This window comes from Canis aureus, chromosome 16 (assembly GCF_053574225.1).
Source record: "Canis aureus isolate CA01 chromosome 16, VMU_Caureus_v.1.0, whole genome shotgun sequence".
Classification (NCBI taxonomy): domain Eukaryota; kingdom Metazoa; phylum Chordata; class Mammalia; order Carnivora; family Canidae; genus Canis; species Canis aureus.
Window position 1 is genome coordinate 16,473,101 of NC_135626.1, and position 14,855 is coordinate 16,487,955.

The 14,855-nt window shown below is 52.1% G+C and overlaps 1 protein-coding gene across 4 annotated transcripts in view; it reads right to left on the bottom strand.

Annotated features, from left to right (window-relative positions):
* ABR (ABR activator of RhoGEF and GTPase) overlaps positions 1-14,855 on the bottom strand; it is a 185,987-nt gene that overhangs the window by 126,897 nt on the left and 44,235 nt on the right. Inside the window, exon 1 of one of the 4 annotated variants that reach the window (XM_077851840.1) lies at positions 12,691-12,856. The exons of the other annotated variants lie outside the window; for them this stretch is intronic. Within the exon in view, the coding sequence (XP_077707966.1) occupies positions 12,691-12,751 (61 nt within the window). The 5' untranslated portion in view covers positions 12,752-12,856. Of the gene's footprint in view, positions 1-12,690; positions 12,857-14,855 lie in introns of those variants that run through there. 4 annotated transcript variants of the gene reach the window in all.

A 14,855-nucleotide genomic window follows, 5' to 3' on the forward strand; every position in this document is an offset into this window, starting at 1 on the left:
CAGATGGCTTCGGGCCTCCCTGGGCTCCAAAGAACACCTCCATGCCTTTCCAGGGAGGGGCCCCATCTCTGCCTTTCTGGACTCCAAGGCAGGTTTCACTTCAGTCATTCTCAGCTCTATTTTTACTCAAAGGTGGCAAGAAACAATGAAGGTTAGAAGCAGGACAATTAAGTCACCTGATTCCAACTCTGCAAAGCCAGGGACCATGGCTAACCTTTGCTGAGAGCAGGACAGGGAAGGGTTCTAAAAACCTCTGGGGGACTTCTCTTCAGGGCTAGAAGCTTAGGTCTAAAGCCCACTCCCCAGTCCATGACTTCCCAAGGAGGTGACATTCAGCCTCATCATCATCTAGTTAAGAAAGGTCAACGGGTGCTTCTCTAGGGAAAGGAACAGCGAACAGCATGCAGAAAATACCAAACCACGATGGGGCATGGTGTGTCTGAGGACTTGAAGAATTCAGTTTGGCTAGAGGGTCGGGAGTGTGGTAGGGAACACCAGGAAGTGAAGCGAGAGGTGGGCTGGGGACAGTGTCTGAAAAGGCTCCCCACACTATGCTAAGGGGTTTAGAAGGGAGGTAGGAAGGTGCCAGACTGGCAAGTGGTTGAATCAGATCCTCTAGAACGGCTTCGAAGAGCCTAGGTCCTTCCTACTCAGAATGGGCATCACCGGGGGCTTGCTAGAAATGCCAAATGAAGGCACCTGGATGGCTCAGGCAGTTAAGTGTCTGCCTTCGAGTCAAGTCATGATCTCAGGGTCCTGGGATCCAGTCCTGCACTGGGCTCCCTGCTCAGTGGGGAGTATGCTTCTCTCTCTTCCTTTGATCTTCCCCCACTGTTTGTGCTCTTTCTCTGAAATAAAAAATAAAATCTTAAAAAAAAAAAAAAAAAAAAAGCTAAGTGGGAGACTCTGCTCTGGACTTACTGGATCAGAATCTATTTTCACAGGCAGCCCCGGTGGCTGAGCGGTTTGGTACCTGCCTTTGGCCCAGGGCCTGATCCTGGAGACTGGGGATCAAGTCCCATGTCGGGCTCCCTGCATGGAGCCTGCTTCTCCCTCTGCCTGTGTCTCTGCCTCTCTCTCTGTGTGTGTCTCTCATGCATAAATAAATAAAATCTTTAAAAAATAAAATAAAAAGAATCTATTTTCACAAGATGCCCCTGCTGATTCACAGACCTGATGTGAGTGAGGCCCTGAATTATAGGTGGGACTGAGAGAGGATCACTGACTGACTTAGCCTCTCCAATATCCTTTTTTGACTGGCCTTCTGCCCTCCTTAGGCCCAGCCCTACTGCCTCCTTGCATCTCTCCTGCTCCATGATTCTCTTAGGTGGTCCTTGTATGATGGACCTGGGCCCCTCAGAACACTGTTTCTTTATACCTTCTCCACCAATCACCAAACGTCACCAAGCGTTTCCAAGCTACCACGTGGTTAGGGCACAGCTGGGTATGTGGGAACAGGAGAAGCACGTGGTGGTTAAGAGCCAGTCCCCAAACTGGAAGAGGCATGCAGAGGAGTTTTTCAAACATACAGTTCTCATTCAGAGGACCCTGGCACTTGGGCCTTTCTGGTGCAGACCACAGGCTGGGGGAACTGACATACATCCGGGTTTAGAGTCCAGCTCAGCCCTTTATAAGAAAGCTGTTTAATGTCTCTAGAATCCTTTTTTAAAGTTTCCTCATCTATAAAACTGGATAAAAATAGGTGCGACCTCCACAGGAGGTTGAAGCTTAAATGGAACATTGTTTGTAAAGTACTTAAGGACAGTGTCTGGCACTCTATAAATGGCAGCCTTTGTTATTTTTCTTCATGTCTCTAGGGAGTGTAGTCTGACAGAGAAGAAATGACAACAGACTGGAAACACCATATAGGAAAACACTACAGAACAACAGGTAAGAAAGTGCTCCATGATGGGGCCCAGAGCAAGCAAGAGCTCTGAGCTGGGGCCCTCAACCAGGGGAGCACTACAATCAGGCATGGGAGGCTTCCTAGAGCTGGTGGGCATCAAGCTGAGGTTTGAGGTTGGAAGGGAGTTCAACAGAGCATGGAGGTTGGCTGCGGGATGCTGGGAAACCTGAAAGGAAAGTGTGAGGATCCCCTAACGTGGAGGATCTTGAAGGCAGTTTGGATCTCATCTGGAAATAAAATGTGGCCCCATGGAAGGTTTCTGGGCAAAGGAGTGGCAGATGGAAGTGGGTTTACCATAACTCCGGCTACAGGGAAAGGTGGGGTGGCATCAGAAAGCATCAGAAAAGGGAGCCCCGGTGGCCCAGTGGTTTAGCGCCACCTTCGGCCCGGGGTGTGATCCTGGAAACCCGGAATCAAGTCCCACGTCAGGCTCCCTGCATGGAGCCTGCTTCTCTCTCTGCCTGTGTCTCTGCCCCCCTCTCTCTCTCTCTCTCTCTCCGCTGTCATGAATAAATAAATAAAAGCTTTAAAAAAATAATAAAAAGAAAAGGGGCTTCCAGGTGCTCAGCCATCTGCTGCAAGGGCCCTGCCTGTGGTGGCAGCAATCAGCCAGGACAGGGTTCCCAGGCCAGAAACGGCATTCAGACATCAAATTTGTGTCCCATCCTTCCTTTCCAGGGAGGAGACAGAACCAGCTCCTGCTTTTGGCCTCTAAAGTTTCTACAACCAAAGATGGCACACAATGCCCATTGACATCTAGGTAGGCACCATCCAGGCCCAAAAGGGGAACATTTAGTCAGGAGCTGCCATGGGGCCTGCAAATGTTTGCCCACCTAAATCAAGGGGAAATGGTGTTTCCACATGGCTGAGCGGCACACCAGCTGGTCCCTCATTAACCCTCTCAATCATGCACTAGAAAATGAACAACAAAGGCATTTTGCTCCATTAACACTGGCGTTTGCCCTGCAGGGGAAAGGAGGTAGGGAGGATACCAGTGTTGTCTAGACAGAGGCACTCAAAAAGGCAGATGCCTGAATTTCTGCCACTCAGGGAAGGGGTGAACACAGAGGTCTGGTGTGCCTGCCATGCCAGAAATCCCCAGCAGAGGCCAACCACAATGGCCATTCTCTCTTCTCATCCTTGCATGAGGGTAACAACCTTTCACAGGTTTACTGTGAGGATTAAATGAGATCATGAATGTGAGAACACTAGCCCACATCTGGTACCCACTAGATATCCAATCAACCGCTTCGTTCTTTTTGCTTTTATTGAAAAGTGAGCTCAAAAGAGGTATGTGTCATGGGTGGCTCTTCACCTGTCTAGAATCCAGTTACAGTCTGACTTGGTTCATGGTCTGTAGTCATCCTCCTAGGGATGGGAATAAAGGACCCTGGAGTTATGCTACCCAAACTGTGATCCCCAGACTGTTCAGTAGCACTGGCATTACTTGGGAGCTTGCTAGAATGCAGAACCTTGGGCCTCAGATCTGTTAAGATGCAGATGAGAATTTGCATCTTAACAAGATCCCCAGGCGATTCAAATACACAGCAGAGTTTGAGATTCTGCTCTAGTATATTTGTCCCTAGGAGAAAACCATCTTCTCTCCTCTCCTCTCCTCTCCTCTCCTCTCCTCTCCTCTCCTCTCCTCTCCTCTCCCACCACAGGAAATAGGGGTCCTGGGTAGACAGAAGTAGAGAATGTCAACACAGAAGGGCCCTTTGATTAGCACCTACTTGCTAGCCACACTGCATTAAAGCACACTCAGGCACATGTTGAGAAAATTATTCCCATCTTGATTCCTTTCAATCTCCCTGTTAGTGAAGAAGAAAGACTCTGTTTGATGCCAGTATGTCTTTAACATCCCTGTATCTTCTATTCCTTTTTCTTTAAACAAGGACACAGGAGGTTCAGATCTAGATCCTTCCAAGGGCAACAGTGCATAATTAGAATTAATAACACTTTAATTTTTAGTGCATTTATTTGTAAGGTAACTTTTGGTTTATTCCAAGTGGTACAGATTTTCCACTAGTTCCCTTTCTAAGTAAGTTATATTTTAAACTGAATCAAATTGAAGAAAAACATTAAGTCCATAGGAATAAAACTGTGTGAATCTGGCAAAAAACACAACACAGGTATATAAATGACTATAGTTCAGTAAATTATTATTCCTTACAGTTTATAAAAGCCCTTTTGAGATAATCTTGTCTGCTGTTTTCATACTGTAGGTCATGAAATCAATGTAGCGGGTCATGACCAGCACTTTCTGGGTTTGCTTTGAATGCAATGAAATGGCATGGAATAGAAGAGTATAAAAATATAAGTACATTGCAAATATTATAGAAAAGTTAAGTACAGTCCAATGAAACTTTTGTTTTACTTTGTGTATCTACTGGTTTATAACATAAAATATACGTATTATGTTTAGGTTGTAAGAGTTAGCAAGAGTTAGCATCTAGCTTAATCTCCCAGCCACTGCTAAGTTAATTTCAATGGTGAGGAGCTAACTCCTTTGACCAGGCCACCTGTGAGCAGGCCCTTAATGGTATACACTGGAGGTCCCCACCTTAGCCCTCTGGCTCCTGTCTCATGACACAGAGCTGACAGTAGTAGCTACTGCAGCAGGTCATGAAACGGGCACTCCCCAGCCCTGCTCAGGTGAAGGAGGATTTGGGCACTTTGCAATGAGGCATCATTTCAACCTGCACAAAAAGAATTGTGGAGAAGCACTAGAGTGGAGCCATGTCCTTTTTGGAGGGACAGGATCCCCATCACCAGGACATGCTCTCCCAGCCCTCTCAATTCTTTGGCTCGGGCAGCCCCATTTCAGCTGTCTTCCCTTAGTGGTGTCTCTTCCCTTGAAAGGCTGGGGGGGAAGGGCAAGAAGAACAGGAGACAGCTGGGGGTAAGGATGAGGGGTGCAGGGAGGGGGGTGGGATAGAGAGCACCACAGGGTGGCACCTAGAGGCTAGACCTGGTCAAGGCCGAACCCCTGGTCTGACTGCATCCTGGAACCACAGGGAGGGCAGTAGCATGGGAGGGTCAGGTCATGGGTCCCTACACCCAACTCAACAGGAATTCCTAAAAATGCCTGCAGACTCAATGAGGGAAGTACGCTGCCAGTGAATTTTCAGGCAGGGAAGAGAATGGAGTTGTGGAATGCCCCTCTCTCCTCCCCACTTACACCTTCAGGCTTTGGTTCTCAGCTCAGGGAAGGCAATCCTCTGTTTTATCACATCCAGAACACTTAGCACACACAAACCCTTTCTGCAACGATCCTGAAAGAGGGGTCTGCTAAGGTGAACAATGTAGGGTACAGGCCATACCCAGCCCCAGCAGACTGACCCCTTGGCAGGGGGCTCTGGGCTCTGGGGCCCTTGGGGGGATGGGGAGAGGGGCTGGAGGGGCTGTATGGAACCACCCCATCATTAGCATGCTGTGCCTGCGCGAGTTCAAAAGCAGAACCTGGAACTGCAGCACAACTGGCCCTGGGCAAAGGACCTTGGTGTGCAGTGGCCTGATTTAGGGCTGAGGGCCCTTTATTCTCCTCTGGAAACTGTGGAGGTGAATTTTAAAAGGCCGAGGAGTGAGACCAGCACGCCTTGGCTGTGCCAAGTCCCCTCCTCCAGTCCCCATCTCCTTGCCTCTCGCCTTCCTCTGCTCTAGAAACTGGGCACTAGCTGTACCTCATTTCTACCCCCCAAAGCCTATTTTCTCTCTTTCCCTTAAAACTTGTTTTGTTGTTGTTAATCATCAGTGTTTCTGGCCAATAATCCCAGGGAGAAGGTAATCTCACTCTCCAAGTGCCTATGGGGAGATCTCCTTGGGATCACTCCTTAGGAAGAGGTAGTCCAGTTAGTAGGCACCTACAGGCCACCTGTAGGCCAAGAGCTCCTTGAACACCATGGGGGAGCCAAGACAGTTTTTACAGTTGTCATTTTAGCTAGAGAGGTGAACAGATCAATCAACGTCCATGAACCCCCAGCTGCCAAGGGGCCTTCACTGACCCGGCTATGAGAGGCAAAGGGTGTGGGAGAAAGCAAGTTTCGAATCCAGCCAACCTCATGTTCAAAGCCTGGCTTGTGCTCTAGCTCTAGAAACTTGAATTAATTACTTAACTTCCCTGGGCTTGTTTCTTTCCTTTCTATAAAGTAGAGATAATAACTCCTGCCTCACAAAGTAGGGCCTAATGGGGATTGGTGATAAAACAGGGTAGGTGCCCAGGACAGTGTTGACACGTTGTAGGTACTCAACAGGATTGGCTATAACCATTATTGCTGTTGGAAGCTACACAGAGAGTCCGAGCAATCTGAAATCTGATCCAGTTCAAACTGGAGACCTTTGCCAATAACCTAACTTCCCTGTTCTCTCATCTCTATAAAACAGGGGGCTGGTAACAGGTACTTTGTTGGGGTGTTAGGATAACATAAGGAAAGTGTATAGCACAGCACAGCATCTGGCACATAGTAGGGCTGGTTATAGGTCATGTCCATTCTTCCCAAACCAAATGGAAAAACTAATTTCTACAAACCCAGCAGGACTGACAAGCTTTCTTTTTACTGGGCCCAGTGAGAGACCCAAGGGTGAGGTTTTTATGTACCTTTGAGGCACCCAGACACATTTCCCAAAGAGGTTCCCATCGTGCAACTCCAAGGTGTGCCATCATATGGAACGCACTGCCACTCTGACTCCAGAATTCCCAGAAAAGGGTTTTTCACCTAAAATTTCACCTTCAAAGGAGAAACTCATTCACAAAGACAGCCCCTCCGCTCTTTAGGCCCAAGGTAATTTGCAGCTGAACAAGGCAACCACAAATGAGGAAATAAATTGTTGCTGTGGAGAAAAGATAAAGAACTGGGCTTAATTACACAAAATCTGGGCAGCCTGGGTAGCTCAGTGGTTTAGCACCGCCTTCGGCCCAGGGTGTGATCCTGGAGACCTGGGATCGAGTCCCATGTTCGGCTCCCTGCATGGAGCCTGCTTCTCCCTCTGCCTGTGTCTCTGCCCCGCCCCCCCGCCCTCTCTCTCATGAATAAATAAATAAAATCTTAAAAAAAAATTACACAAAAATCTTTGGTCTCCATAATCTTGGTTCATTAAACCCTTGCTGCTGGCCAGGAGGCAATGCCCAGGAGGAAGGGGTTAGCCCGAGTATTAATAGGATCAGCCCTTCAATCCCATGAAGGCAATTATGGACACATCCTTTCCGAACAGCCCCAAGTAAACCCACAGATCCCCAGCCAATATGGGGCTTTTCTAGGCAGCACTGGCTCTGCCGACACATCAGTGAGGCAAAAGGCCATGTTGCCCAGAGTGACAAGGACTCTGAGCTCCAGCACCACTGGCCCACTCAAGGCCTTCTAGGCACTCATCCCTTTCTGGAGACCTTGCTCACCTTATGCAAAATGCCTGACCACATCCTCATGTCTGCCTACGGTCTAGAAGGAGGGACATGCAGGCTTCAGAAGTAAGGGTGGAGAAAAGAGAAAAATGGCACTTGACAAATTAGGCCATCACAGAGCCCACCCCACCTGCCCCATCTCCTGAAGACCACACTGACCCTGGTAGTTTCTACATGGCTACTAAACCCACATTCATTTTTCATTCTGGTGTGTGCCAGGGAAGAAAGGGCAGAAGAGAAGATAGAAAACATCTATTCCTCATCCATTCAGTCATGGTTCCAGTTGGCTCCACCTCGAAAAGCTCTTTGCCAAATGCCTTGGGCAGGGGGTTGGACTGGGCATCTATTCCCAATCCCCATATGGGGACATTTCTATAGTCTGCCTATTGCCCTGATTTCTTCCTTCCCATTTACAGGGTCTGGACAGGTTCCCTTCAAGCTGCAGGAACAAGTGGGACACTCCTACTGCCAGTCAGGAGTATCCATGGCTCCAACTGAGCCTTTCTTGTCCAAAGAAATGCAAACTAAGGCAGACTCAGGCCACAAATCAAAATCCACCTCTTCTATCCTGCTCTCAAGACAGGTGAGCTCCAGGCCTCTTCCTACTGGTGCTCAGCGGAAAGTGCTAAGAGCGTGTAGGTAGAATGTGATGGGTACTGGAGCTCCATGGATTGCCTCCACCTATCACAGCCAGGGGCCTGGCAGAAGCAAAGAAGGAAGGACGTGGAGTTGACTGTGAGGCCAACTGTGAAGCTGCCTAGTTCCTGGTTTGCCCCTATGGGGCTCAAGCTGAGCCAAACAGCTGCAGCACCAACCCTGGCAGTAAAGTCTTCCAATTGCACAATCACAAGCCCTAGCAGCGCGTGGGACTCCCTTGGGGGGTCTCCGACTCCACTACAAATGCTACAATTACCAAATCCACACAGCTGGAAACTTGTGAATGGGCCAATGAATGGGTTCCTGGGATTTCTGGTGGAGTAAGGAGTTAAAGGAGCCAAGAACCCAGTTTTCTTTTCCCTCTTATGCTACCAAAAATTACTGAAGGCTTATTAGGAATGAGGAGCTGGCCAAGGCACCACCTAAGGACCACGTCCAGCACTCTGCACCAGCCAGCACCCTCACCGCCTTTACGGCCCTTTCTACGCATCAGCAAACCTTTCACGGACCCCCGTTTGTGATGAGGACCATGATGAGCTGGACAGCTGAGCAGCAGTCCCGTAGCGCTCCTCACCTTCAAAACACCTTATAAACATTAATTAATCCATATGGGATCTACAAGAGACGTCATGGCCTGGCATTACAGAGGGGTATGCACAGGGTACCCAGGAATCAGACCACACCTCAGGGAACAGCCCAAGTCTTCCATCCCACCTGCAAGAGTGAGGCAGGATGGGTTTTCTCACTATTCCTCTGTCTTCTACCCACTTAGCTAATTCTTCACAAATGTTCCTGTCATCTCTTCTGTTTCCTAAAGAACAACAGCAACAATCACAATAACAAAAATTTTCTCTGAGTAGATGACTTCTTCTCCCATCAGCCCCACCTCTGAGACTCCAGCAGCCATGACAATAATTGGCTGGTGTTAAAAAAAGGAATGAATGCTGGGGCTTTTCAGAGGATAAGAAAGCATCAATCTGCAGGTGCAGGTGTCTACCAGCACATCTGGGGTGGTCTGATGCGGCCTGGGTGAGACAGCTGCTCTGATCAGACCCACAGTCTGCCTGGCCCTTGGTGTGGCCAATATAGGAATAAGATGGGAAACTGAGGCTGGTTCATGATGATCTGGAGATGGGTTTGTATCCCTACAGCCCCAAATGCTTTCTTGGCTCTTGGAGAGGGTACTGAGTCTATAAGGGACATGTAAATATCACGAGCAACTGAAATATCCCTTGGAAATGTTTCCTGGAGTAAAAGAAGAAAGACTTTACATTTGAAGAAGTACCAAATTATTGCCTGCCTGGGGTACATACATTTCTCAGTTCAGATATGTGTGGAGGGTGGTATCCACTCAGAGGGACAGGCTCAGAGCACCTCCCATTTTGCTATTCCACAGAGCTTAATATAATCTAACCTAACCCCATGGTATAGAAGAGAACCAAGAGAAAGTGGTGTTTAGTGGAGAAGGTGATGAGACAAAGACACGGGGAAGATAAAATGAAGAACATAGCCCTTTATGGAAAGAATCATACCAGCTCTGGGGAGAGGGTCAAGGCAAGGCACTGAAGGGCAAAGCTGATTACATGAACGTAGGAAAATGAGTGGTAGAGAGACAAGAAGTAGGATGGCTGGAAGCCTCATCTGCCACTCCAGCTTATCAGAAGCAAAGACCCTGCTCCAATCAGTCCTATATTAACTGGTAGCTGGGAGTCAACCCATCTCCTTGGGTCAGACAAATCGCCATCACAGTAGCCCTTCAGTACTTCTACCACAGGAGGAAAAGGGGGGTCTGCTGCCTACCCATTATCAAATGACCATCAGCTTGCAATGAAAATACACACACTCCTCCTGGCATAGATGCTGAAGCCAGAAGGAATGAGCTGACAACTCCAAAGGCAAGAAGTCAGTCAGAGGAGGGGCTGGCTGGCAGTCTGGCACCCTAAGAGTAGAAAATCACCAAGCTCAGTGAGTTCAGAGCCTCAACCACCCCTGCCTTGGCTCCAGGACCAGCCCCAAGTTCCTACAAGAGACCCATGGACAGGTTGGGCTCAGAATCATTGAGGCCACTTATCCTGCTGGACCATTTCAAGAACACAGAGGACCAAAGAGACAGATGCTCCCCATTCCATGACATTCCAAAGCCTTGAGGAAGCTCAGACATATCTAGGTGACACTCAGAGTCTTCCTTACCAACCTAGGGTATGAACTGAATTCTAGCTTTGTCACTTACCAGTTACGTGACTCTGGATAAGGATTTGAGCTTACCACATCTCTCTTCCTGCCAAATGGAAATAAGACTACGTATCTTGCATAGTCGTGTGGTCTGGAGAGGATGGATGGAGACAGCCCAGCATCATGCCTGGCATATACTGGATCCTTAGGATATGCTATTATCACTGCTACCAGGAGCGGCACTTAGGAAGGGCCTCTATCACTGGCTCATTCCCATATCTAAGACATATGTGGGCCACCCTGTGCCCTGGAGGCATCCACTTTACTACTCCTGCTGGACTTAGCTTTTGTGGGGACTTGCCACCCCAGTAAGCCTTGTAAGCAAACAGCTGAGAGCCAGAGGAACTTCCTCTGGGAGCCACGAAACCAGGCTGCCAGGCAAATGACAGCCCGGGTATTTGTTTTAATTTAGGCTCTTGTCAAGAGGAAACTTCATGGCTAACAGCCCAAACATGACTGCACAGCACCTCCCCAGGAAGCCTCATTCTATGGCTCTCAAATAAGCCATTCTGAGGAAGGAGGGAGGCAAGGACTCCTCACATTGCTGCCAAGTCAGCGCCTCTCCCACCCCCCCATCCAGGCTCCTAGAAGCCCAGGGGCCAGGGCAGCAGCAGCAGCAGCAGACAAGACAGCTCAGATGCTAGCTTGCTTCACTCAGGGTTGGTTAACAGGTACTCCCAAAGAAGGTCTCAGTCTAATTTCTCTTTTCAGGTCCCATCTTCCTCTGGGCAGAAATTTTCAAGGAGACCTCAGACAATTTTACTTCCCTACTCCAAGAGGTGGGGGTGAGGGAGAGATAGGAAAACTTGGAAAGAATTACGTTGGGGAGTCTTCGTCAGGGCAACAGAGAGAAACCTAGACAGAGATTTCCATGGGATTCTATGTTTTGAGAAATACGGAAACCACTACTGGATTTTGCAAGGAGCCAGAAAATATTCAGGAACATAAGTAGCATGTGAATATGAGGCATTGTTATTACTGTTATTTGCAAGAGCGCGGCTAAGAGGTCACTAATCCTTCCTTCAGGTCAGGGGCTGATCTGCAGCAGGGCTCTGAACAGATGTATGCCTCTATTCACGCAGACACATGTGTGCACACACACTCCATACAGCCATGGGCCCTGACCTTCACCCAACGTTGCTGGCGTCTGTGGGAGAAGGAGCAGATGGAGTGGCTGGGCTCGGTGCAAGACTGATACCCAGGGGATCCGGCTTTGCCCCTTTGATGTTGAAAAACCAAAGCGGAATGAACCATCATAAGGGGAGCTGGGGGTGGGGGGGGGGAGGAAAAGGAATAGAAGTGGAGGAGGAGGGAGAAGAGGGAAGAGAAGCAGGTATGGGGAATGAGAGGCACCCAAGGGGATATAGAGGTCAGAGGCTGGATGCTGAGCACTGAGGAGCCTCCAGGGCAAGACCTTGGGGTTCAAAGCACTATCCTTGTTCATTCCTGTCCTCCCCGATATAACTGTCACCAAGGAATCTGAGCCAGCTTAACCCTTAAAAATGTCCTTGTCCCATGGCATGCAGTGTCCAGAAACTGAACTTGGCACCACCTGCCTCCCCAACCCTTACCCCCTGCCCCAGGACTCTGGGCTAGGAGACATAGCAAGAGAGTGGGAGGGTCCCACCAAAGTGCTCAGAGGGCAAAATCCACTTACTAGCTCCTTCAGGGGCCAGGACCCTCTTCCTACTCCCCTGAAAGCTTTGGGGAAGGTGTTTCAAGGGAGAGGTGGAGAGAAGTGCAGGGCTAGAGTCACCTAAGAGAGGAAGGGTGTATGGTGGGGGTGCTTGCCGCCTGGAAGGAGCCCCTGGAATGTACGAGTGAGTGATCAGTTACACATCCCCAGCGGCAGTGCAAGAGCAATCACATGATTGAGGCAGATTTGGGAGCGAGGGGGTGGAGAAGTCGAGGGGTTTTTTTTTTGTTGTTGTTGTTGTTGTTGTTTTCTTTTTTCTTCTTTTTTGGAGGGTGGTGAGGGTGGGGGTGGTGATGAGGCTGGCAGGAAAGACTGCTGAGCCGGAGGTTTCCAGCTCCTTCAATCCAAATGGCCCCCGCGGAGATCTGCGCCTACGGTCCCTCCCACCCGACCCCACCTCCACCCTAAAACACACAATGGCCCCAGGATGTCCCTGAGGCGACAAACTCGGGGGCCAAGGACTTGGCCAAAATGGCCTTTCTGCTCCAGCGTGGACAGAGCAGTCAGTCGGGAAGCGCAGGGAGCACCCTACTAGGGCTCTGCTTCCTGAGGGCTGGGGAGTGCTCGGTTACACAACAGGTGGGAACGGGGGGACACAGCTCTCCCGCCCCGTCGGGCCCGCGGCCCCCCGCCCGCTGGAAGTCCGCTCCGGGGACCCGGTCTGCGGCAGAGCGGGGGGACCCCCCGTGTGTCCCCCACGTCCCGCGCCCTCCGCCCGCAGCCCCGCAGGTCGCGCCCCGGGGCCGTCGGGGCGCCGCGGCCCCCTCCCGCCCGGCCTCCCGGGCCCGAGCGCGCACGTACTGCTGTAGAGGGTGTCGATCCAGGAGAGACGCGGCAGGCCCCGGTGGCTGAGCGGCTCCATGCCCGCGGCTCCGCGCGGCGGCGGCGGCGGCGGCGGCGGCGGCGGCGGCGGCTCCGTCAGATCGGAAACCCGAGCCTCATCGCACAACAAAGGAGGGAGGGCTCGGGCCGCGGGCCGGCGGGGCGCCGGGAGGGGCGGTCAGCCCGGGAGGCCGGAGTTGCCGGGCGCGGGCCGGAGGCGAGGGGAGGCAGGCAAACAGGTAGCTGGGAGGAGCGAGCCGGGGCTGCGGCGCGGGTGCGGGAGGGCGGGCGAGGGCAGGCGGGCGCCCCTGGGAGCCCTTCCGGCTGCTGCGGCCCCGGCCGGCCCCGCTGCGGATCCCGGAGCCGCGGCCCCGCAGCCCGCCCGCAGACTAGCAACTTCCCGGGGCTGCGCGGCGGCCGGGGCCGGGGCCGGGGCCGGGGCCGGGGGCGGGGGCGGGGGCGGGGGCGGGGCCGCCACCAATCCGCGCGAGCCTCGCGCCCCCTCCCCCCGCCGCGCGCCGCCAGACCCTCGCGGGAGTGGGGGGCAGCCCCGGTCCCTCCGGACGCCGGGGCGAGGCGGGCTCTGGCCGGTGGCGGAGTGGTGGTCCCGCGGGGGGCTCCCGGCCGCGGCGCAGGCGCAGGCGCAGGCTCCTCTTCCTCCCCTCGCTGGGCTCGGCCGAATTCTGGCAACCCGCAGACTAAGTGCCGCGGGGAGCCCTACGGGCCCCGCAGGGGTGACATCACCTGCCGCCCCAGGATCTCTAAGCGCAGTTTCTGGGGCCGGTGCAGCCGTCAGGCCCCTCCCCTAGGCAAGCCTGGGGGGCGGCGCTGACGGGGTTAAGGTCCTGCCCGCCCGAGGAAAGCCTTGGCCGCTGGGCCACTCTTTCCTTCCAAACCTTAACAACCTCATCTGTTTAAACACCCTTGACCTAAAAGCCGGGCGCTTCTGCCCTACACACCCGAAGGCGGAGGCTGGAGAGAGGCAGGGGGCTGGGGGGGTCCAGGAGGGGCAGTGAAGGAAAAACGGGAGACAGGACACACTCCGCGGTCTCCACTGGGTTCCCCAAGAGACTTGTTTGGGGATCTACAGTCGCAGCCCAGGAGGCATACCTTGTAGGCATGATCACATACAAGTTCAGGGAAGTCTGGGGTCAAGACGCCTCTGAAAACAAAACCTTTAGAAATAAAATTGCTGGGACGCCTGGGTGGTTCAGTGGTTGAGCATCTGCCTTCTGCTCAGGGCGTGATGTCAGGGTGCCGGGATCGAGTCCCACATCCAGCTCCCTGGAGGGAGCCTGCTTCTCCCTCTACCTATGATCTCAGCCTCTCTGTGTCTCCTGAATAAATAAATAAAATCTTAAAAAGAAAGAAAGTTTCTGGTAAGACCTCCCAAGAACAGTGAAGGGGGGGCTTTATGCCCATCTCCTGGGTGCTGGTTCTAGGGAAGCCAAGGCAACTTTGCTGCAGATTCGGTCCTGTAGGCCTCCTATGGCCAAGGACTCTGAAGGACCTGAGAGGGAGGGGAGTCAGGCTACAGGCTGTGGGGGAGGGAGGAAGAGGGCAAGGGGCACTGAAGCTCCTCTCTTGAAACCAAGAGAAGGGAAGCAGAAGACTTCAAGGGACTCAGCTCCACTGGGACCCACCCACTGGGGGCTAGGCTCCTCATCCTTCCAAATAACTGCAAATTTAGTTCTTCTTGCAGACCCTCCTCACCCACAATGCTGAAAGGAAGCCTGCACCCAACCCCTTGCTGCTGCTTGGGTGGAGGCCTCCAACCCACACCAGGTCAGGCAAGCCCTTGGGAGGTGCAAGGTAAATGAGCAGAAAGCCTCTACAGGTGGCTATGGTGGGTGTTTTTTAACTGCAGGTAACACTGGGCCCTCCCCAAATCCACTCAGCTCTCCCCCACCCCAACTCTCCTGGCTCAGACTCTGGCTCTGGCTCTTGTGGCCCCTCCCTGCTCAGCTGTCACCCTCCCACCAGCCCTGACTTGCACACAAGACTGGGAGGACCAAGCAGGCACCTGGAGCTTGGCAGAGAGGGGGGTGTGCATCTCCAATGAGATGCTCCAGAAATAGAGCCAGGATGGGAGAGGAAGCAAATGGGCTCTCAGAGGAACCAGAGGGAGGATGGTGAGAGTGGAG